The 25,000-nt window shown below is 39.4% G+C and overlaps 1 protein-coding gene across 1 annotated transcript in view; it reads right to left on the bottom strand.

Moving 5' to 3' along the window:
* hiw (highwire) overlaps positions 1–25,000 on the bottom strand; it is a 1,788,684-nt gene that overhangs the window by 1,628,392 nt on the left and 135,292 nt on the right. Inside the window, 1 exon segment of the mRNA XM_067112237.1 lies at positions 17,005–17,204. Within this exon segment, the coding sequence (XP_066968338.1) occupies positions 17,005–17,204 (200 nt within the window).

The raw sequence follows: 25,000 nt of genomic DNA, 5'->3' as shown, positions 1-25,000 counted from the left end.
TGAACAAGAAAGAGATTCTATCAAAATTAATGGCTGGCATGCTTTGGGAAGAATGTGGTTATAGGGCCATTCTTTTTTGAAGGGTGTGTTAATTGTCATAACTGTTTAGATATGCTACAAAATTACTTTATTCCTAAGCTTGACCAATTAGAACTTATACAGAAGACAGTTTTTCAACATGACGGTGCACCTTGTTACTTTGCTCTGCAAGTTAGGAAGTTTCTAAATGAGAAATTCCCTCACAGATGGAAGAGGTGGACCATTATTTTGGCCTCGACATTCACCAGATTAGACTCCATTGGATTTATTTTTATGGGGACATGTGGAAAGTGTTGTTTATTAAACTAAGCCTTGACCTTTAGAAGCCTTGAAAGTGAGGATAAATAATGTAACTGAAGGTATTACTGGAAATCAGCTCTAAAATGAAAATATTTTCCAAGAACTATAGAACTGTATTTCTCTTTGTATTAGTAATGATGGTGGTATGATAAAAATTAACAAGACAAATAAAAAATATAGAGTTTCTTATCCATTTAACAGATTAATTCTATCATGTATAGTTACAAAGCTACAAGTATTTTAAACTGCGCCATGACTTTATGGACATCCCATATATACAGTACATATACAGGGTGTAACATGAGTTTATGCACATATTTTGGGAAATGAAAGAGAAAGTTATTCTGAGCAGAAAATGTTCTATAAACATATGCATTTTAAAGCTTTGTTTGTTGGTAAGGTGAATTTTTAAAATAACTATAATCATTAAACAGGCAAGTAACATGGTGTACGGGATGTCGGAGTCAGTAATCAGGGATATGGGGAGGGAGGGGATGGAGCTGATCAGTTCACTTGTTACTCTGAACAGTCTCGCTTTTCCACCAAGATAGGGAGTGTGCCTGGGTTACAAGTGTCATATTCTGGATTCAATCTGAGAGCAAGAAACTGGAGACAATGCCTTACCGTTCCAGTAATGTGGAATATGCAGATAAGATGTTTATTTATGGGTTTTGCAACAGTTCCTTTTCTAGATTACACAGGTGTGAACTCCACTGTTATACAAAAGAGGAAATCGGCAATTAGACTGATGGGAATAAAATACCTCCAAATCAAATGTAGTCTTTAAATACTGAACAAGGGGAAAAAATGCATGCATCACTGAAACCTCCCTCTCTGTCAATGGTATTCATTGGACTCCAATAAAGGAAAGAAAAGCAAGCCTACATGAATCTACCTTCCACCAAAGACAGGCCTATTCATTAAACACTGATCAAAGATTTAAAACGTATTGTCAAAAATCTCTCCTCCATCAAAAGTATTCATCACACCCCAGTCAAAGGAAAAAAACGCACCTACGAAAACGCTTTCATCTCTGTCAGTTTAAAAAAAAATGGGAACATCATGGAAAATTTACTTTCTTCATTCTTTCCTGTCAAAGGTAGCCTATTCAGACAGTAATCAAAAGAGGTAAAAAAAAAAAAAAAAAAAAAAAAAAAAGCTGACATTGTTCAAAGTGCAGTATCCTACCAACCTACAATACCCTGTCATCATGATTACTGTACTGTCACCATCACTCATTCATCATAGGCCTAGTCCTGACTCCTGATTAAACAATACAGGCAGTCCCCGGTTATCGGCGACCTCGGTTATCAGAGATCTGGTTTTACGGCACTTGTCTAGTGACGACGATAACTGGATTTTCGACACAGATTCCCGGTTATTGGCGCCGATTTCCGGTTACTGGTGCTGATCCTCGGTTATCAGCAGCACCGATCCCGTTATCAGCACTGTTATCTCCGATTTTCAGATATTGTCACACTGTCGGGAATGGAACCCCGCCGATAACCGGGGACCGCCTGTACCGTGACCAGGCGGCAGGACAGTTTGCGCTGGAATTCAGCAATCACAAATAAATGTTGCCAAGCAACATTTACACTACTTTCTTGATAAGTAAAGCTAATCATTACAATTAATTACATAAAGTCTGTTCAGAGGTAATTTACTAGTTGTAGGGACTAATGTTACATTTTCAACAACCTGCAAAAGAAAATCATAATTAAAAGCTTAGCAATTTAGTTGCCTAATGCACTTCATCAACCCTTCCCCCCATTATCCCTGACTACTCACTACTACATCACTGTATGCGCCAGCTTACAGTACTTGCTGGTTTAATGACAATGGTTATTTTAAAAATTCTCCCCACCGACAAATGAAGCCTTAAATTGTATATGTTTATGGAACATTTTCTGTTCAGAATGACTTTTCCTTTCATTTCCCAAAACATTTGCATAAACTCGTGTTACATCCTATATAAACATAAATACATACAGATATATATAGTATCTATATTATATATATATATTGTATATACACACACAGGCAGTCCCCGAGTTACGATGGAGGTCTGTTCCTGAGGCGGTGGCTTAAGTCGGATCTTAACTTTTAAAATTTTATAAAAATAAAAAAAAGTGAAGAAAGCCTTACTTTTAATCCTGTGGTTGGCTTGCATACTGAGAGGATGGCAACAATTACTTATTTACATGAGGGAGCTCTGAAACTAGTACCCAGCCTAACAACTTTGGATTTTTGCCTTAATTCGGAGACAAATTTTTTATGTATATTTCTGAAAAATGTTGTAAGATTAGATCAAGACCATCGTGACTTGGGGACTGCCTGTATATATAAAATATAATAATACTGCAAATCTTAGACTGCCTGTATATATAAAATATAATACTGCAAATCTTAAAGTAATTTGTATTTTTCCTGACATACAAACCTGCAGGTCTTTACATAAGAATTTTGCTTAGGAACATAAGCTGGAACAGCCGTTAACTTTCAAACAAGGTCATTAGCTGCTGACGGTATGGGGGAAGCCCTGCCCACTCGTCAGTCTGCACTCCACTTTGCCTTCCAGCCCAGGTACCAGAATGAGGGGTGGCTGGGGTGGGGCATAAATGTAAAGACCTTCAGGTATGTATGTTAGGGAAAATAAAAATTATTTTAAAATATGCAATTTGTTCCTACACAAATACAAACCTTTGGTCTTTGCATAGGAGACTTACCCACTGGAGGGTGGTCTGAACCAACTGGTTTGGTTCTACCCACCCGGAGAATACCTCCCTGGTCTGGAAGAGCTTAGGAAGGAATCCCGCACCTTTAGCTTGTTGGACACATGGGACATTGCAACTGCTAGACTTCAGGGCTTAAAGTACTGAGTTGTGCCATTTCAAAAAAAAAAAAAAAGGGGGGGGAGGGGCTTGGAAGCACCTAAGACTGTTGGAGACAATAAAATTTGCTAACAAGACCAACAGGTTTGTTTTACTGTCTATCCCTCTCTCCCCTTGCCTAGAGAGAGGGGGACATGCATCCAAACCATCTAAGTAAGATGAACAGTAGGATGCCTTCGGCATGTGATCACCTGCAAACTCGTCCATCCAGCAAATGACGGCTCGCTACCTATCTCTCTGTCTATAGAGAGAGGCTGGTAAAAGAGAGAAGGGAGGATATCAGTCATTCACACCCATTCTTTTCTGCTTACTGAACACCTTAGATGAGATGCATGTGTCCCCTAAAGGAGCCGGATGAACCACACAACTTGTTAGGCAGCCACCACAAAATTCAAGGAAAACCATGTCCAAAGAGTTATGGGCGAATCCTGAAGATAAAATGAGATAAATGTGGCCTGGTGCAATCACATACCTGCCTGTATTATCTCCTGAACCAACAGGTTCTTCCAGAAAGTGAGGGACAGGGAGATGACCGCGACTTCGTGATCTCTTGCCCAGACCGAACTCCCGTTTAACTCGTCAAAAGAAGAGCAAGCCTGTTACTGTCTCACGAAGCTTGAAAGAGGATGTGCTCTTGGACACCACTTTTGTGGCCAAATCACTAATGATGAAGAGGCGTCGACACTCAGGTCTGAGATGACGAGTTCTCTGAAGGTAGTGCTGCAGCACTCTAATCGGACAAAGTAACATCTTGTTCCAATTATATCCACAAAGTCCTTCCAGAGGAGACTGAAACAGACTTGAATCTGGCATCACAGACCTATGGATTCTATGTCTCAGATCCCCTTCTCATCAAGTGCTAGCATCGAAGGCCATGAAACTCACCTACTCTCTTTGCCGTGGCTAGGGTAAGTAAAGAAAAAACAGTCTTAGTGTCAGAACTCTGTCTGATGACCCACTCAACATGTATGGCATATAAGCTAGGCTCCAAAAGTTGAGAATCGCAACCCAATCAGGGGCCTGAGTTCCCCAGATGGGCAAGAATGTTTGAAACTTCTCAGAAGTATAGATCCCTCACGAGGACAAGATCTATTTCCTTCAACCAAAGAACTCAGCCAAGGGCAGCTCTATCGTCCTTAATGGTCAAGACAAAGGAGCTTCTTGTGGCAGAGAAGGGTGAGAAAGTACGCTATCTGCTGCATAGAAGCTCTGATTGGAGAGATACCCCATCGACCACCAATTACGTTTTTTTCAGAAATTCACCATAAATTGAAATATTGTGCTACAGACTTCCAGTTTGTTGCAAAATGAAGGTACATGATTGAATATTACTAGAATGTAAGAGTTTTAGCTTATAATTGCGTTTTTTTACCATTTTGGTCGAGTTAAAGTTGACCGAAGGTTGAAATTTTGGCAGTTATAATGATTTATATGAAAATATTTCAAAACTGATAAAAGCTACAACCATGAGTTATTTTCTGTTGTATTCTACATGAAATTGCACACATTTCCATATATAAAACTTTATGTAACGACTAATATAAAATGGTGCAAACATTACGACAACGTGATTTAAAGAATTTCTGGCGTGGACGTCAGGAAAAAGTTTTTTTAAAAAATTCATCATAAATCGAAATATTGTGCTAGAGACTTCCAATTTGTTGCAAAATGAAGGTAAATGATTGAATATTACTAGAATGTAAGAGTTTTAGCTTACAATTGCGTTTTTTGATAATTTCGGTCAATTCAAAGTTGACTGAAGATTGAAATTTTGGCAGTTATCGAGATTTATATGAAAATATTTCCAAACTGATAAAAGCTACAACCATGGGTTGTATTTTGTTGTATTTTGCATGAAATTGCGCGCATTTTCATATATAAAACTTTACGTAACAGCTAATATAAAACAGTGCAAAAATTACGACAAAATGACGAAAGAATTTCTGAAATTTTCGGCTGAGTTACCGTGCGGACGTAAGGAAAAAGTTTTTTTCAAAAATTCACCATAAATCGAAATATTGTGCTAGAGACTTCCAATTTGTTGCAAAATGAAGGTACATGATTGAATATTACTAGAATGTAAGAGTTTTAGCTTACAATTGCGTTTTTCGACCATTTCGGTCAAGTCAAAGTTGACCGAAGGTTGAAATTTTTTGTAGTCGATGTACGGTACGTCCACTTGGCACCCAACAGACAATTTTAGTCGACGTATGATACGTCCAGTAGGCGTTTAAGGGTTAATAATCTGTCAGCTCTAGTATTGGTTTCCGCCAATGAGGAAGCTTATACGGTAGTCAGAGATCAAGAACTGTTAAATGATTGCTATGATGTTATGGGTTTTAAGGTATGCAGGATCGATTTGTTTGAATTCAGGAATATTTCTAATGTGTCCTTGGATTCATGCGAATTGGCCTTAGTACTTAACAGAACCTCTCCCCATACACATGAACATTGTTTGGGTGGTTTGGTCAGGTATAACGACAATCAGTTTCGTCACAGGCTTTTGAATGGTACGGCATTCGTCTTCTCTGCGGAAGCATACAACATCGTTTGTCCCGACGGAACTAGGTCATCGGAAACATGTTCGCCGTTAATGATGGATGCACCGCCAACATCGCCGCTAGTTATCCACGCTGCAAATACTATCATCCGTGGGCGTAATTTCTTCATCAATACATCGTGGGGAACACAAGGCTGCAAAGCCTGACAATTCCCTACAGTAAACCCGTCGAAAACGCTATTGCAGCATTGGACCTGTTTTCTCCTGTGCATCGTTCTACTGTTCGCCACAACTTTATTCTTCTCTACGTGTTAATTGCCGATGGTATGTTGCTTGGATCCATGGGCGCAATTGCCAGCGTAATGTTTTGGAAAAGGACAAGAGGGTTGAAGAAGGACATTGCGAAATCCTGTGATGCTCGTAGGTCCCCATTAGACATAAACAATTGGGTGTTTAGGGTTAAATAGTGAGATAACTGGCCATTATTTTCATTAAAACTCGACTGCACCGAGAAAGACTGAAAAGGTTTTTATTGCACGGGTAATAAATGCAGGGAGAAGAAGAAAATTGGTGGTATTAACTATACTCTTATATAATGGCTACATTTATTTCTTTAATAAACTATACTACATATGTGTCAATATATACGTGTAGTGGCATGTTGATCAATCAAGATATGCATTTCATAATCTGGTTGTCCATACTGATTAATCTATCAGGATAACTATTTGGTTTATATAATTATCTACTTTAAATAACCTCATCATATGATTATCATTATTTTGTCTGGATACATTATTAGGCATTGATTTTAATCTTCATCTTTGCATATGTATTCATGTAACTTGTGCACAAATATTTTTACTACGTATACGTACTGTTTTTACATAGATTATCTATATATGATTTATGTATCTGTTATTCATTTGCATTATAAGTATAATGAATATTGGAGTTGTATAACTTTTTTGCTTTGCTTTTGAGTAGTTATACTTAGCTCGTGAATGAATGTTTTGATGATTTCGTTCCTATTATGTTTTTACGTGGCCGAGCAAATGTCATAATTAGACATGTTTTAAAATGGAATCATAATTCCATTAATGTACTGCTTTAAGCGGACTTGGAAAAAGTATATATATCTGTGTGGGCACGAGAGAGGAGTTGTGTATGACTCACAGATCTGGGCCATCAAATCGCATGTCAACAGAATGTTTGCATTGTGTTGCTTTGTAGACGGTATGTCAGCATAAGTCAGCATCCTCTTTTTGTTCGGAGCTGAGAGCTGTCACGTAGACCGTGAGAATTCCTTCGGAAAGAGGTCATTGTGTGTTCGTGTGTGTGTAAGTCGTAAGTCTTGCTATGTAGTTGTATAAGTGCTTTTCAGACAGATCATAATGGGAAACCATACTGTGTAGACTCATTGTTACTCTGTTGTACAAAAAAAAAACCTTATCCAGAATATAAACAGATATCCCATTATGGAGTTTGTCTAAACCCTACCAGAAGAACTTTACTATTCCCAAGACGATAACTCATTTCACAACTATGGAGAAGTATTGAAGATGATATGACATTTCTCTGACTGCGTTTTAAACTCAGTCCACATAAACAAACGTAAGATGAGGATACTCTGGCGGAGTACCTTACAACATAATGAGGTGAGAAAACCAGTTTAAGGAGCTGTAGCCACCGGGAGGGTTCACTGAAAGGTTCCTCTATAAGGAAAGGAGAAAACCAGTTTATTACTAGGGCAAAGCTTACAAACCTGTTGCTTTTCTCAGGCTTACACAAGTCTCTCTCTCTCTGAGTTAAGAAATATTTAAATATATGCAAAAAAAAAATTATTGATATTTTCCTGTGTTTACTTTAATATTAATATCTGAAAATTAGTACAGTAAACCCCCAAAAATATTCACTAATTACTATATTTTCATATCATTTTCATGACTAAATGCACTTTTTGTGATAAAACTTTTAATACTCAGGTACAAGCATTTTTAGTTTTTGTGTTTAAACTAACAAAATAGGCAGTTCTAAGTGTTTTTAGAGGGGTTTTAAAGTATTTACGGATTTTAGCTATTTGCTGGGGGGGGGTACGCATCCCCCACGAATACAGGGGGTTGACTGTAAATCATTTTTTTATCATAAAAAATTTATTTAGTCATGAAAATAACATGAAGATACAGTAATTAGTGAATATTACTCGACAAAAAAATCTGCAAATTGGTGAAGCTGCGAATCCTGACCCATGGATAGTTGGGGGTCGACTGTATGGAGGGCCAAGGATAAAAATGATCTTGGTCAATGATAGACCCAGAGATCTATCTGCAAGACTAACTGGAATGCTGCTCTGGCTTGCTATAGGGAGACTCCCTCTGCACAGAGATGTTCTAGGGATAGCCTGGGACACAGACGAGTAAGGTCCAGCTCAACCTAAAAGACAGCAGTGATCTCTTTGAGAGAACGTGATATTTCCTCTGGTGGGCTGGAGGCGGAGAAAGTGCCTGCATGAACAACAGGACCAGGGGCACTCTCTTGTCCAGGGAAGCAAGGGGCAAGAAAAGATAATGTCTCTCCCTTGGGATCAGTAAAAAGACATATCATTCCAATGATCTCTGCAATGTGTCTCTTTAACTCCATAAGAGAGAAACCTCACTAGAGCCCCTAGTGATCCCTTAACCATTCGGCAAACGTCCTGTCCAGTCCGCTGACTGGACCAGAAATGTAACTCTTCATATCATGAGCCAGAACGGGAACGAGAAACTTCCGGTCCCAAGCCCTGAACCTGTCAGGTTCCTGTCTTCTGGAAAAAAATTCTGAAGAGGAGGGAACAAGTGAGAGATCGTGAACACCCTCGCCCCGCCTTTCGAAGACCGAAGTCCCAGCAGCTAAGCGAGGGTTTGGGTGGTTATCAACCAGCGATGACGATGTCTGCCTGGGTCAGGGAGAGTGGTCTCGCTCACTCAAACGTGAGCAGGGACTGTCCCATGGATGTGTTTCATTCTAATTAGAAGCTGAGGTTTCTACAAGGGAAGAAGACTGAGCAAAGGGAGTATTGTTTTTTGGGCAGTTGCAAACAGATTGTTGTTTGGGTCCCACCAAAAGTTCCACAACTTCTGGCAGACTGTGGATGAAGAGACCAATCTCATGGAGGAACACTGTGACCATTGTCTCTGACTAAATGTTTTACTTGCATAAGGCCCTTCCAAACTGCAAAAGCTCTGGGTTGTTCATATGCAGCTTGCTGCTCCTCTACAGTCTACCTCCTTGACATTTCAACAATTTCAGAATGGCTCCCTAATCTGAGGACAATGTGAATTCTGGATTCTTGAGGTCTAAAGGCAGACCCATCAGCAGTTTTGACCAATCTCCCCAGAAATGAAGACATCCCAAAAGATCTGAAGGAACTAACACTGGAGTCATGTCCAGAAAAAGAGACCTATCCCAAAAGTTCTTGAAATGAAACTAATAAACTTTTCTAAAGAGGCCATGTGTCCCAAAAGAGACAGTCACTTTGTGGCTGGAGGCTTTTCTACGGTTTGAAATTCTTTTAACAGTGATTGAAAATTGTCTAACCATCTCTCCATTAGAAAAGCCACAAAAAGAGAGAACTGATATTCATTCTCAGACAAACAATCAACTGAGTTGGAATAAGCACAGACATTGTATGAAAATTATATACAGTGTAAAAAAAATTGGGTATTATTTATAAAAAAAAAATATATATTGAATACACTGTACAATATCACCTCACCTAACATCATTAAACTGTTCCATGACTCGTGACTTAAGTTGAAAACTGACTTTGATGAACACTTTAAAAAACAATCTGTAGTGGTGTTAAGTGGTGTTAGAGAGAGAGAGAGAGAGAGAGAGAGAGAGAGAGAGAGAGAGAGAGAGAGAGAGAGAGAGAGAGAGAGAGAGAGAGAATCAAGGAGAGGCAGAGAGAACAATGATAACGCCTAAGCTGTTGTTGTTGCCGAGAACTAAGATATGATGACTGAAGTAAAAACTTATTCCACGAACTCAAAACAGTGAGTGAGTATATCGCGCCCAAAGCCATAAAATTGATCGTAAAATTTGGAAACTGTGGCCTCACGATTAGCTTACTCAAGTCATGAGTCAGCACCGCCAAAAAAGCTAACACCAGCCAGCTCTATAACCCCGCCTTCAATAGGAGGCATTTTCATGGAAATTCCAGGAAATTGGGGGCTGGACAAAGTGATGTACTTCAACACCCTCCAATCAAACATTCTAGGGAGGGCTCTTTCACACCCCGTCCTAAGATCATTTCCAATCAAGTCCTCTTAGGAGAGATTTGAATCACACCCACTGAAGTCCTTCCCAATCAACTGTTTGAAGGAGAGGCCTTGCAGATAAATCCTTCCAATAGGACTGGAAGGAGGTGGAGATTGCAGATAACATGAAATCCAGCGGTTCGAGAGCCAGGAGAGGAACTGAGGAGAGAGAGATTCGAGACAACATCCACCAAGGAGAGTACATCTCCCCTTGCTTTCGTGCTCCCCACATAGACTGAGTTGAACTATTTTTACAAGAGTGAATTTGTTTATACCACTGTAACATGTTAATTTGTACTGAACTTTTTTTATAAGTAATATTTCGTTATTAAAGTGAAGAAATTACAGAACTTGTCTCTATACGCCTTTCTGAGAGATATCAGTACTTTACGATAATTTCCCTTCAAAGTAACAGACTAATTAGCGGCAGACGACGAGAGAGGCGCTGTGGGTGGCTGTTTCGACACAGAAGAATCTTGAAGGCAAGAAGGTGAGAAATAACAATACGTTAATGGGACGCATTACAAAATGGTTGTTTTTTGGTCACACTCGTAATGATATTTTACAAACACCTTTCTTGTTATCATTGTCAGGGTCTGGCTCAATTTATTGACGCTAACAGTTCTAAGTGTTTTTGCTTCTTCGGGACGCACCAATACTTTTTTTTTTTTTCACTTTCGTTCTCGCGCTCTATTGCAGGATTTTATAGGTCCATTCGGTTGGAAGGCCCTGTTTGAGGCGGCTTAATTCGTCCGCAATCACATTCATTCTCCCTTGAATTAACTGGGTGACAAGAGAGACTTGGTTCTCTTCCACCCACAGAAGGGGATCCTTCGCTGTCTCGTACAGAGAGACGGAATGAGTGGGCCCCCTTGTTTGCGAATGTATGCAAGAGTTGTGGTGTTGTCCGCGTGCACTACAATCTTCTTGCCATGGACCAGATCTGAGAAGAATTGAAGGCCCAGGTGAATTGCTCTCAGTTCCTTTACGTTGATGTGAGCACTCTGTTGTACCGTAGTCCACGTTTCAGAGACTTCCTGACCTTCCAGAAGAGCGCCCTAGGCTAGATTGAGGCATCTGAATAAAATAGGAGGTCTGGGCGCACTGGGAGAAGAGATTACCCTCCCTGAAGTCTTTCTCCACACGACCACCACCGGAGATCCTCTTTGATTTCCGACGTAATCGGGAAGATGAAAGAGTCTGGTTGGGTTTTTCTGCACCAATTTGCTTTGAGGAAAAACTGAAGGGGTCTCATGTGCAGTCTGCCTAGATTTACAAACTGCTCCACTGCACTGCCGAGCAGGAAGGAAGAGAAGGAACTGACCGACAGTCTGAAGGCAGTTCTCGACTCTTTTGGGCAACAGAAAAGGCTGAAAAGTTTGAGAGTTCAGTATCATCCATAAATAGGGAATCTCCTGAGACGGTGTCAGAAGGGATTTCTTTTTGTTTATGAGAATGCCTAACTCCTGTGTCAGGCGAAGAGTTCTTCTCAAGTCCTCCGGGCACTTTTCCTCCTCTGACGAGCGGAGAAGCCAATCGTCTACATATAAGTTGATGTTGATTCCCAGAAGGTGAAGCCAATTTCCCAGAGGAGCAAGGATTCGTGTGAAAACTTGAGGAGCCGTCGATAAGCTGAAGCATAGGGCTTGGAACTGTAGTATCCTGTCCTGAAAAATGATGTGTAGAAATTTTCATGAGTCTGGATGAACAGGGACGTGAAAATATGCATCCTGCATATCCAAGGTGACCATTCAGTCCCCCTGTTGTACTGAGGACATGAATGAGTGAATGGTCTCCATGTGAAACTTCGTCTTCAGTACGAACACATTCAAGGTGCTGACATCTAGAATGGGCCTCCAGCCCCCGAGGCCTTTGGAACCACGAAAAGGTGATTGTAGAAACCCTCTGAGTGGGGATCTAGCACTTCTTTCACTGCTCCATTGGAAAGGAGTTCGACTCCTTGAGAGAGAGCCAAAAACTTCGTGGAACCTTCTGAATACACTGTCAAGGCAATTGGAGATGTAACTAAAGGAGGAGTTTTTATGAAAGCAATGGAGTAGCCCTCCTTGAGAACCTTGATCACCCAGGGGTCTGCTCCTCTGCTCTCCCATTCCTCCCAATAAAGTAGAAGTCTGGCTCCTACCTGGGCACAGAGGTCTAACTTCTCACTTCTTGGGGTTGGATTTGAAGGAAGACCTCTTAATGGACTTCGTAGGAGGTTGGAAGTTTAATCTACGTCGAGGCTGGGTCTTAGCTCTCCCTCCACGAAAGGGTTGAGACTGAAGATGTGGAAGGCACAGGCTCCTTAGGACATCTAGTGGACTGAGACAACAAGTCAGAGGTGGACTTACTCTGCGAGTCCGAAAGAATCTCCTTCACTATGTGTTGAGGAAAGAGGCGAGACTTGTCTAAAGCAGCGAAAAGTAGAGCAGACTTCTGAGTCGGCGTGACTCCTTTCGAGGCGAACACCAGAGCTCCCTCTTCTTAAGGATGCCCATAGAAAATAGGGAGGCGAGTTCTAAAGAGCCATCTCTAATTACTCTGTCTGAGCATGAAAGAACTCCTAGCCAATCAGAGGCAAAATCTTCAGCTAAATCAGGACAGTCTTCAATCTTCATCCCTAGCGGCCCGATGGCCCAATCTAGGAAACTAAATATCTCAAACACCTTAAATATATTCTTGATAAGGTGGTCTAGTTCAGATGAGGAAAACATTATCTTGGCCGTCAAAAAGGCCGTTCTATGAGATGAATCTACCAGACCAGAGAAGTCCCCTTGGGAGGAGGCGGGAACTCCCAAAGAAGGAGCTTCCCCAGTGGCATAGTAAGAGTACCTCATCTTCAACAATTTGCTGGGCGGAAACGTGTAAGCCGCTTTGCCCTGTTCTCTCTCAGCGGTCAGCCAGGCATGAACTTTTCTGAGAGCTTTCTTTGAGGAGGAGGAAAGAACTAGCTTGGGTACTCTGGCACCTTCTGACAAATGCCTTTTCATGAGGAAGGTACAAGCTGGAGAAGTAAGCAAAGCAGGCACGAAGAAGTCAGTGAAATTATCTAGGACACACAGAAGAGACGAGTAGGAAGAAGTGGGAATGGTATCCTGAACAATCTCTTCCTCCTCCGAAGAGATAGGAGACAATGATTTATCCTTGGACTCTGGAGCAGAGGAGGATTTCTTCAAAAGACCCATAAGCTCGGTCAACTGGCACCTTAGTGGGGCTAAAGAATCTTCCTGGACCGATGAGGAAGACGGAATAACAGAAGGTGCATGGGCTCCAGAAGCAGAAGCTGGGAGTTCGGTTGCTGGTGTTGGAAGTTCGGGAGTTGGCGTTGGGCGCTCTAGAGTGGAAGTCTGAAGGGGGACGGTGGGCACTGGGCACTCATCAGCGGTATTCTGGCGTGAGACGGCGGGCACCAGACGCTCAACAGCAGTATTTTGGCGCGAGTCGGCGGGTGCCAGGCGCTCATCAGCGGAAGTCTGGTGCGAGTCAGTGGGCACTTGGCGCTCAGAAGAAGATGGGTTCTTAGAATGCTTATAGCGCTTGGGACTGTCTCTGAAGAAATGACAAAGATGAGCAGGAGAATCAGGCTGGACTTGAAAACTGCAGGAAGGTTGTGGGCTAGTCTCCCTGTACCTCTTGACAGCCACGGGAGAAGAGTCGCTAATATCTGCATCTCTTGAGCTGGCGCGAAGAAGAGCAGCGATATGGCTTCTTGTGCAGACTGGAAGATTCAGAATCAGAAGAAAGTTGATGCACAGGAACATCTTTCCGATGGCATTTAGTTGAAGCCTGGGAGCACATGACAGGCTCAACAGAGGGGGTGAAGGCCCGTATGCAAACCCCGCCAGCCTCCCTTGGACCTCTGGTATGTCTTCTCCCCGGTGAAGGGGAGCAGGACAGTGAACTTCGTCTAGGAGCACTGGTGGGACAGACAGCCACCTCCTCAATATTCACAGCACTTGGTGGGATGGACAGCCACCTCCTCAATACTCACAGCACTATCACTTCTCACTGCACTGTCAACACTTACATTTTTTCTCCATTAGAGATTTAATAGCTGATCCCATTTCCATAATGGTACTAGATAATCCAGTAAATTTCTGATCAAACCTAGATTCGAGGCTGGCAATGGCACTGAGAGTGGAATCATGGAAACCTGGAACAGGAGTAGATGGTAAAGTAGGAGGATTTAGGATAGGAGAAGGGGGAGGAATTGGAGGAGTAGTAGTTCTGTCATCCCCTACATTTTTCAAAGGAATGGAATCTGCATTAGCCCTACTTTCAGCCCTAATGGCTGCTTTCCTCTTCTTATCCCTTTCTAATTTCTTGAGATGAGATTTCAAGGTTTTCCATTTCTTATCCTCCCAATCCTGACACTCTATGGAAGGTATTATCCTTACTATATTCTTGCCCCCTACATTTAGTGCATTTTGTATGAGAATTGTATGAAAGCCTAGTTAGCCTAGTTCTACAACCCTCGGAACAAAAGCGAATACCAGATGAACTGGAATCTGACATCGCTAACTACATAAACTAAAGTTAACTCGAACAGCAATTCAACAATGGCAATTCATGTAAAGACAAAGCCGAAAAGTGAAGAAGCAGCTGCGTTGTTTCCTCGAGTCCCGGATGGTGGGTGGGACGTTGTCACCTACGCACTAACGATAACAGCGCCACCACACGAATTTGGAATTTTTAAGCTGCCGTAGGTTAAGGAACTAATACCTGCATAATTACTTAGTAAGTTACTTATATAAAAACAAAATTTGGATGAAATGTTTACTAGATGTTTATTGAGGAGATACCAAAGTACTAGAGGTCTTCTGCCTCTGTATAAAATTAGCAGACAGATGCACATTCAGGCTTGCATACATGACATATGGTACTTTTTATCAACATTATTTATTATGCCTGCTGGTGCTGCTAAATGCATTATTGTATTCCACCAATGGAAAATACCTCCTCAAAAACTGTCATTAAGTACAGACCTTAATAGTTTAGGAATTACCATATAAATGTTATAAAAAAATGAGGCTAGATTAATGGATACTGTACACAATAACTATTTTGTTTCATAGTAGTCGTCCGTGAAGAAAGCCGTAAAAATCAAAATACTAGAAATCTATGATCAAAATGTTTTGCATATATAAAAGCAGTTCTGGCAGTGGCAACATAAAGTCAAAATTCTAAAAATCTATGATCAAAATGTTTTGCATATATAAAAGCAGTACTGGCAGTGACAAAATTAAAAGTGATATTCTGAGTAGTGATGTCTAGAAGTTGGAACCATTCTAAAGTTTTACATCTGATTTTGCTGTCAAGTATTATAAAACTGTAACATCTTTTGTTCTCTGGTCCCACTCAGGATTAGATGGGTGTCAATCATTTTTACATTGTCACTTTCCATTCCTTTTGTTGGTACTTAACTTATATTCCATCAATGCAGCATTTTATTATGTGATTTTGCACTTTCTACCGTTTTAGGTTATTTTTGTATTTTTATGACTTTTCAACACTTGTTGCTGACCAGCCTTTTTAGAGTTGATGAAACTGGTGTATACTGTATTGATAACAAAAACTGCCATAAAATTAAAAACTCCAGAAAAAGAAACCACATAAAAAGAGGTATTATTATACTATGGAGGGATTGAAAGGACAATAAAAAAATAACTGCAGCATAAATGATTAAGTTGGCTAGACTACTATTGGACAAAAATATTCCATTAGCAGAGAGCTAAGACTTATGATATACACATAAGGGCCCTGTTACTTTATGCAGCAGAAACATGGGCACTAACAAAGCCTATGGAGCTTTTGAAAGGGTATGACTATATAACGTAAAGATTTATGGCCAGAGTGCAGGGGAAAAACCAAACTACATGTGAGGAAACGGTTGAGATAACTTGTGTTCAGGCTAGAAAATAAACCGAGAACTCAAAGACTGAGATGGTGTCCATGTGACAAGAGGGATGAGCAATATTTGAGTCAGCGAAGTGGCAGATGTGGAGGTATCACAGCAAAGACGGGTAGGAAGGCTTAAGAATAATGAAAAAAGGGCAGAGATAGAGATCAAGATCTGATGAGCGTTTGGGGAAAACGAAAACAGGTCAGAGGAGACTGGAGAGAGCTAATTTCACGTCCAACTCGATATATGTCAGGGTAGCTCATTGGTTATCATCAGTGACTTTCTACTAAATTGGTCTAGCGTTCAAACCCAAATGAGGGATCGGTTTGGAAGAAGGGTTGGGGGGGGGGTACATAGTTTTACCTGCTAAGTCATCAGCTGACATTTGGGTTGCTCAACCAGACCTTATGTAGGTGAAGGGTTTAGCGCTGACAATGTGTATACATTAGGTCTCTCAGATGAAGTGCAACAGTGTAATGACCTGTAACTTGCCTCTGCTCCTGACCAGCAACCTTGCCTTATAACCTTAAACTTTTTAAAGGGAATGATGGTAAAAACATCTGATGGTGATATATTCAATTTTGCTGAATTTTTTTCACTGGATGTCTGTACTGAAAACTTGTTTGTTAAATAAAAATTTTGCTGCCCTCAAGACCAAACTACCCAGACGTGTGCCTGGTACCTGAAGACTGCTGAGATCTAGGGACAGCCTACAGATCAAAAAGAAGGAGAAAATGAGAAACACAGCTGTAAAATGAAACACAAAATCAAGCATAAAATTCAGAACATAAGTGGTTGTCCATGGATGCTGGATCAAAGCTTCAAACTGAGACAAGTTTGGTGACAGCAAAGGTTAGACCTCCCTTAATGGACAATCTCACCAAACTAAAATCAAGTTTGTCATCTAAGTTTTTCTAGTTGGCTATCCTTAAAAAACTCTGAAGTAATAGGATCCAATTAAGGGAATGGTTTTACTCTGTACAAACATAACTACAACAGAAAAGTTCTCAAAACTTTAGGAATAAAGGTTTGCCAGCCAAATTACTGGAACCTCAGTACAATACTGTACAGTACCTGGATGCTCTGACTTGCTAGCTGTCTGGATGTCATAAGAATATCTGCTGTAGCTCTGAGAAATTTGCCAGTTTCCCCACGGGCCACTACCAAAGACAGTAAACATGCACAAGCTACACCAACCAAGGGTGAAGAAGGACACGTTAACACATCTCCATTACTTGCTGTAGCCAGTCTCAGCAACAAATTGAAAAGCGCATCTGTAAATTAGGACATTACTGTATTACAAATAATATACAATTTTCAAGTATGGGGCTTACTTCTCATTTTTCAAGTCTCATAGCTATATTTTAAATGATACTGTCATATACACACTAGTGTCCCTCTTCACATTTCTTTTAATAAGCTAATATACATGACAGGGGTAAAAGAAATTCAAATTTGTTATTCCATAAAATATATCTAACAACAATTGAAATGTCTTACATATTACTGTATTTCCTATCACATAAGCCTCAACATTACAGTTAGATGTGTTGGTTAGTAGAATCAACTCAAACTACTTAGCCAAGTTTCATTTCATTCTGACTTACTACTTTGGTGAACATATTAAAAAACTTTTCCCTTTTAGGGGCAATTTAAAATTTGACATGCACCTGAAAAAATCAGTTTATACAAATGAAGTTTAAAGTAGATTACACAATTATTTGTCTAGTATTTTGTGCTAGTAGGCTGCAAAATATTTTCTAAGTTTTGAGCAATAAACTTTCTGATCAAAAAACTTAAAATCAAGTGACTATATCTGACAAAATACCTTACAAAATATTTGTATCATTCAAACTTTGTATAATTTCATTGGAGAAACCTCTATGAATAGAATGAGTCCTTAAGTGTAATAATGTAAGAGTAAATCAAAATTGACATTCAAAATGCATCTAGCTTAGAATCAACTGAAGATTTCATTACTACTGGAAAGGGAAACATTAGCTGAGGTGGAAGGATTGATTGATTGATTTATGGTTACTTAAACTGGCATCACAACATCTAGGTTATTGATGCCCTCTGAGTCAGAAGGGAGTGAAGAAACGGACAGAGATATAGAAAGTTCGAGTGATGAGGGAGTGCAAGAGGTTCACAGGAATACAATACTCAGAGAATTACCCAAAATTGGAAAGGACTTCATATCAAGGGAGGGACATAAATGAATTTTTTAAGGAGTATTAAAGATACTGCTTAGAAAAGTATGGAGATAGTAAGCATCATTAGTTGCAAGGATTGGGCGAGTTTCTGGAAGGTAGACTGTTGGACTTTTATCAAACAATCATGAGTGTAGGAAGACAGAGGTATGAAGTTGTGAATGAAAGGACGATTGATCAGGCGAGAAGAGTGATAGATAGGATAAGGTATTAGAGGAAGAATGAGTTTGAAGATGTACAGGTGGGAAAAAACAAGTGTAGCATTACAGTAATACCCCAAACTTGCGTGATTCGAGTTGCGTGAATTCACTGACATGCGAACATTTCATTGGAACCTAACTAAATGTCATACACGAGTTTTTCATAGACACGCGAACATTTGTGAATACTGAGAAACCCTGCAAAAGTGTTTGTTTAATTTTTTATGTAATTTATATGTTTTCAAGCTTTTATATATAAATTAAGTAAGATTAAATAATAAAAGTAATAAATCTCTCTCTCTCTCTCTTTTACTGATATGAGAATTTTTATAGTATATGTATATGTTTATTTGTTTTGTATGATAAACTTTTTACCCAATAATAAGTACTAATTTTCAAATATTAATAAGATTAAATAATAATAATAATAATAATAATAATAATAATATAACTAATTACAAAATTCATATGTGATACATATGTTAATGGCCCCGGGTTCTGAAGGGCCATCCTTTATTGGTGTATCTGTTTTAAGAACAGAATCAATCATCTTACTTCTTTAAGATGTCTGTGGTAGCCATGGCTCTTCCTTGGGTCAGCAAATCCCTTCCCCTTTGTCAAACTTCTCTCAATAAACCTATCTTTACACAAAGGCCTACTGAAATGAGACGCTGATATACCAAACTAGGCTTTATTGACAAACTTAACGGAAGTAACTCTGCAAAAACCACGGTCATGAAATGGAGTGATTCACACCCCCTATCAATGGAAAACATAACTAGGGGAAATACTGTTTCACAAACAAGCATAGTCATTATTCTATGCCAAGCAATACTAGTGAAAAACACCCTGGTCATCAAGCAAAGTAATAAGGTCATAAAGACCACAATAAACGTCATATCGTAAGTAAGAGTAAAAACACCACTTCCAAATATTCGTCCTCCCAGGATGATGTTCGAATTCCTGTAGAAAGAAATATATCATTATATTAAAACCTGAAATAGTGTTGTGAATGTACATACATACATGTTCAAACAGAAAAATGTACAAATGGGAAAATTCATTATGTAGATATCGTTCAGTTTCACAGCTTCTCAACCGGGGGTTTTCTTTCTAAAGTCTGGAAAAGCTGTAAATGTCACTGTGCGATTTTACTTAGTTTACTATGGCCGTAAATAATGTATCTTCATAGTGGCGATCTTAACACAATTCACCACTAACCAAATAGACCCAGATCTCTTAATGCAATGCCTTGCAAGAATCTATCCCTCGGATAATATACCGTGGGAGATTGCATACACAAATGCACATCCCCCACCGGAACCTGGGCACTTCTAGCGCATTGGTTCAATGTTCTATCATGCTGTTTCCATGTGCTTGGACCATGATCAAATAGTTCTCTGCATCCGACTGGGCAAATTCCAATGTCAGAACAAATGCACCTGCCGTGAAGTCACTGACAGGTCATCACATAATTCTCCTGTTGTCAAAAGACTTAATACATATTTTAAACAAACATATTTTTCCCTCATCTTTTGTAAGAAGCTCGAAGGCAAAGCTGTCAGACATGTCCATTTAACATGACAAGAAGGGGTGTTGCTGATTAGCGGGTCAAAGGTTTCTTACGTAATTCTCTCTCTCTCTCTCTCTCTCTCTCTATCCGTAATAATTCATACAAAAATTCACACTCTTAAGTAAGGACAACTGCTCTCCCTCTCTCTTGTTCGTAGTTAGCGCAACCTACGTGTTACTGTTTCTCTATATGTCTTTAAATGTACAGTAGATAATTTTAAATTGATATAATTTTACCTGTACCATCTACAAACTGTAAATGTGCCGTCCTAAAACACAGAGACATAGAGCATTTCAGAACAAAGAGAGAAAGACAGAACAAAGAAGTTTTTAAAAATTAAGTTGAGAAGACTTCTAAAAATAGATCAGTGGAATGGGGACAGAGAGAAAAAGTACACTAATCTTCACATTCTCCTATATTTTTATGTCAACCATTTATTTCTTTTTTAAGGGTAGTGTATTAAGCTAAATTTTAAATGAAATTACAGTAACTTTAATTTCATCTAAAAGTTAGTTTAATATTGAATTTTCATCTTTGATATCTAACGTAAGAATAACTTCTCCCTCTCTCTCTCATGTTATTCTCTCTGTCTCCATAATAATTCATAAATACTTTAATCTGATATTTCAAGTAAGGACAATCTCTCTCTCTTTCTCTTGTTATTCTCTCTGTCTCTGTAATAAATAAATAATTTCACTCTCTAAAGTAAGGGCAATCCTTATCTCTCTCTCTCATAGTTAGCGGTCACATATTTTTACAACTTATTATTTCTCTGTACGTCTTTACCTGTACAGTAGATAGTTTAAAATGATCTAATTTTACCTGTACCATTCATGAAGTGTAAATGTGCTAGTGTGGCAAATACGTTCTAAAACACAGACACATAACGACTAAGAGTTTTATTAGTCCAAATGAAAAATACTGTTTGTTCATTAAAAAGCATTTCAGAACAAAGAGAAAGAAACGTAGAATAAAGAAGTTTTTAAAAAGAGGTTGAGAAGACTTCTAAAAATAGATCGGTCGAAGGGGAGAGAGAGAGAGACAGGAATTCTCTTCCAACTCTATTTTTACGTCAACCATTTATTTCTTTTTTTAAGGGTAATCTTCTTTCCCACCGTTATCCCTATGTTAAGGGGTTGGTTACCTGACGCGCCTTATCCACTGCCTTCTATCAAAGGCATCATCCTCCACCAAACCTTTTCTCTCCATATCTTCCTTCACTTTATCTCGCCATCTAATTCTCTGTCTCCCTCCCAATCTTCTTCCTCTAACAGGTTCTTCCCAAGCCCTCTTCACTCCCTCCTTGTCACCCATCCTTAGAAGATGCCCATACCACCTCAATCGTGACTCTCTTACCACCTCTGTTATCTTTACTAAGCCTGCTCCTCTTCTTATTTCATCATTTTCCATTCTCTCAAGCAGCGATATTCCCATAATACACCTCAGCATTCTCATCTCTGTTCTCTCAAGCTTTACTTCCTCTTTTCTTCTTAGAGCCCATGTTCTGATCCATACATTAACACTGGTCTTATCACTGTGCTACAAATCTTGACTTTTAGCTTGATTGGCATTTACTTATCACATACAACTCCAGCTACACCTCTCCACTTCCCCCACGCCGCTTTTATCCTACTGTCTACTTCAGCCTCACATCCTCCCTCTTGCCTTAAAGTAGATCCTAAGTATTTAAACTTTTCCACCTATTTTATAATAGAGCCTCTTCTTTCTTGTATTACTATTCTGTCTCTATCTTTCCTACTGCTCACTAGAACCTCTGTTTTATTCACGTTTACCCTTAAGCCACCCTTCTCTAAAGACTCTGCCACTCTCCAACCCTTCTCTGTTGGTCCTCCTCATCTTCAGCAGTAATCACCAGATCATAAGCGTACAACAACTCCCACAGCACTTCATTCCTGATCTCTTCACTCAACACATCCACGACCAGCACAAACAAAAATGGGCTTAATGCTGACCCCAACACTAACTTCAAAGTTTTCTGTTTCCCCAACTGCTGTTATTACTTTTGTGCTCATTCTCTGATACATCATCTTGACCAGCCTAACCAACTTTTCTGAGGCTTTCCTCTTCCTCAAACACCAAAACATCACTTCTCTTGGGATTCTATCGTATGCTTTCTCCAGGTCTGTAAGTGCACAATAAAGCTCCTGGTTTTCCTCTAACCTCTTTTCCTGTGGCTGTCTTACTATGAAGATGGCATCCACCGTCCCTCTTCCTCTTATGAATCCATACTGCTGTTTCCCAATCTTTACAATTTCTCTTAATCTCTCATCCAGTATCCTCTCTAAAACTTTCGATCCATGCTTTGTTAGTTTAATACCTCTGAGGTTACCATGCTCCATGACATCTCCCTTCTGCTTGTATATATATATACCATTAGACTCTCCTCCCAGTCCCTTGGCATTTCTTCTTCTTCCCATATAGCTTTTAATAAATCCAGCATCCATTTCTCCCCCTCTGTACCTAGTAATTTGATCATTTCAATTTAGAACTCTGATGGACCTGGTGCTTTACCATTCATCATTTTACTTAATGCTCTTTTTTAAGGGTAATGTATTAAGCTAACTTTTAAAAGAAATTACAGTAGCTTTAATTTTATTTAAAAGTTAGCTTAATAAATCAGGAGCATGATTAGGGTCATATTTAGTGTTTAAACTTTAGAAATAAGCATTTATTAGCATTTTTAGAGACCGTGCCAAACTTATGCGAATATTCACCTTGCACGAGGGGTTCTGGAACCTAGCCTCGCGTAAGTTTGGGGTATGACTGTATGCAGAAGGAAAAGATGATATTAAAGAATCAATAATTACAGTGGAATGATGTGCTAGAGTTAGTAGATGATTTTGAGTTTGAGGACTGACTGATTGATTTAGGCTGCTAAAACTGGTTTCACAACATACATAACATAAATGACTTTAAAAGGAGTTCACATGAGAAATATCTACAAATATAAATAAACATATGCAATCATATCTATTCATATATACTATACATACATACACACATTCTGCATAAGTATACCATTTAAAATTTGCTGAGGAGGCCCATATCCCTAGCAACGATATGTAACAGCTCTATATTACGATCCTCCCTGAGAATTGTAGCAAGGATAAAATATCCATCTCTGTTATGTCCCCAAAGGAGGAACCTATGTCTTAGATCCCCAAGACTGGGACATTAACCCAGCAAATGTCTAACAGTCAAGGCTGACTGATTGATTTATGGCTATTAACACTGGCATCACACATCTAGGTTATTGATGCTGTAATAAAGAAATAAAAAGATCAATAAATAAATATCTTTAAAAGGAGTTTCATGTGCAAAAATACAAAAATACATAAACATATCTATAAATACATATATACTACACATACATACACACATACTGTATATGTACAGTATATGATCTAAATTCTGTTGAGGAGGCCCACCTCCCTAACAAAGATATATAACTGCTCTAAATTTCAATCCTCCCCCCAAGAATTGTTGCAAACATAAAATGTCCGTCTCTGTCACATCCCCAAGAGAGGAACCCATGTCTTAGATTCCCAAGACAGGCATTCAACCAGCAAATGTCTCACAGTCAAGGACACAATACAGTCATGGCAGAAAGGAGGACATTTGCCTGACATCAAGAGGCCATAAGTGAGACATGTATATTCAATCCTTAGCCTGCACAACATTGTTTCTTGTCTCCTTTGCGTATAGGGATATGAGTAAGGAGACACTGATGATGTAATAATGCACCATTTGTTTATTTGTTGCAATATTTTCCCAAAGGGACTGCCAAGCCTTTTAATTTTCTGATCTACTAAGGACATACATCCTCATATGGTAGTAGGCCTCTTCTGGGTTCTGGGGTGGTGACTGCTGACTTAGCAAGTTGATCAGCTTGCTCGAGCGTTCCCAACCACCCCAACATGGGAAGGCATCCAGCAAAATTTTACTTCTTTACCTCTTCTTTTCGCTTAAACCAGCCATTCCAATATCTCTAAAATCAGTGGGTTACAAAAGTTAAAATATTCTGAAGACTGAAGAACACTTCTTGTGTCACAATACATAGTAAAACTATTTCCATTCTGAGTTAAAATTTCCTTTAAGGCCTTTACAGTTGCATGCAGTTCTGCTGTAAAAATATTTACAACAGATGATAATCTCCCACTTCTTTTTACATCAGGAAAGACCACTCTAAAGGCAATGCCAGCATCTGACTTCGAGCCATCTGTGAAAACTGTAATGGAGTTATTTTTGGAGGAATGAACTAAAAACATTGATCTCATTGCCTCATTGGACATATCTGCTTTTGTTGAATTAAAATATCTACAGAATATACCTCTGGAAAGTTCCAGGGGGCACTAACAGAGTACAGTACCTAGCTGGTAAAGTCTCTGTACTTGGCATTTTTAACTACCTGGTTATACATTTTACTCTAAAAGCAAATGCTTGGGGTTGCTTGGGGTGATTTTCATCAAATTGCCAAAGCCTTTCATTTCTGATAAAAATGCTGGTTAAGGACTTAGAGGAAGCCTCTGAAATCTGTACCAGCTCCAAACCAGCAGTTGTTCCCTAGCTTCCTATTCGTAAAACATGCAGCTAACATGTGATAACACAAAATCTTGTGGAACTGTTAATACGCTCTCTCTTCTCGTGAACTAATTTGGCATGCACGTGATCTATCAATTACCTAACGCTGATTGCAGTCACTTTTCGCACCTAGCATACACCTAAACAAAATATTTTGACACATACGCTGTGGAACTGGCACTTCTCATGTCTTAAAATGGAGGGGGTATGATATCTGACTCAATATTAGGACAATTCGTAGACAAAGCAAGGGAAATCTATGGCTTAAGGCCTTCTTCATGTGAGGGAAAATTACGTAAACTCAAGGGTTCTCTTACCTAATTATATTTACATAACAAACACAGACCAGAAGAATGACGAATTACTGGCAGGTAATAATGAGGCCTGCTAAAATAATGACTCCTACACAGAATAAATATTCTACTCCGACGATGTCTACATAACAGGAACATCGCAGTGGGGGACAGAAGGGGGACTGCACATGG

Source organism: Macrobrachium rosenbergii, chromosome 2 (genome assembly GCF_040412425.1).
Source record: "Macrobrachium rosenbergii isolate ZJJX-2024 chromosome 2, ASM4041242v1, whole genome shotgun sequence".
Lineage (NCBI taxonomy): Eukaryota > Metazoa > Arthropoda > Malacostraca > Decapoda > Palaemonidae > Macrobrachium > Macrobrachium rosenbergii.
This window is presented reverse-complemented; position numbering and strand designations above follow the sequence as displayed.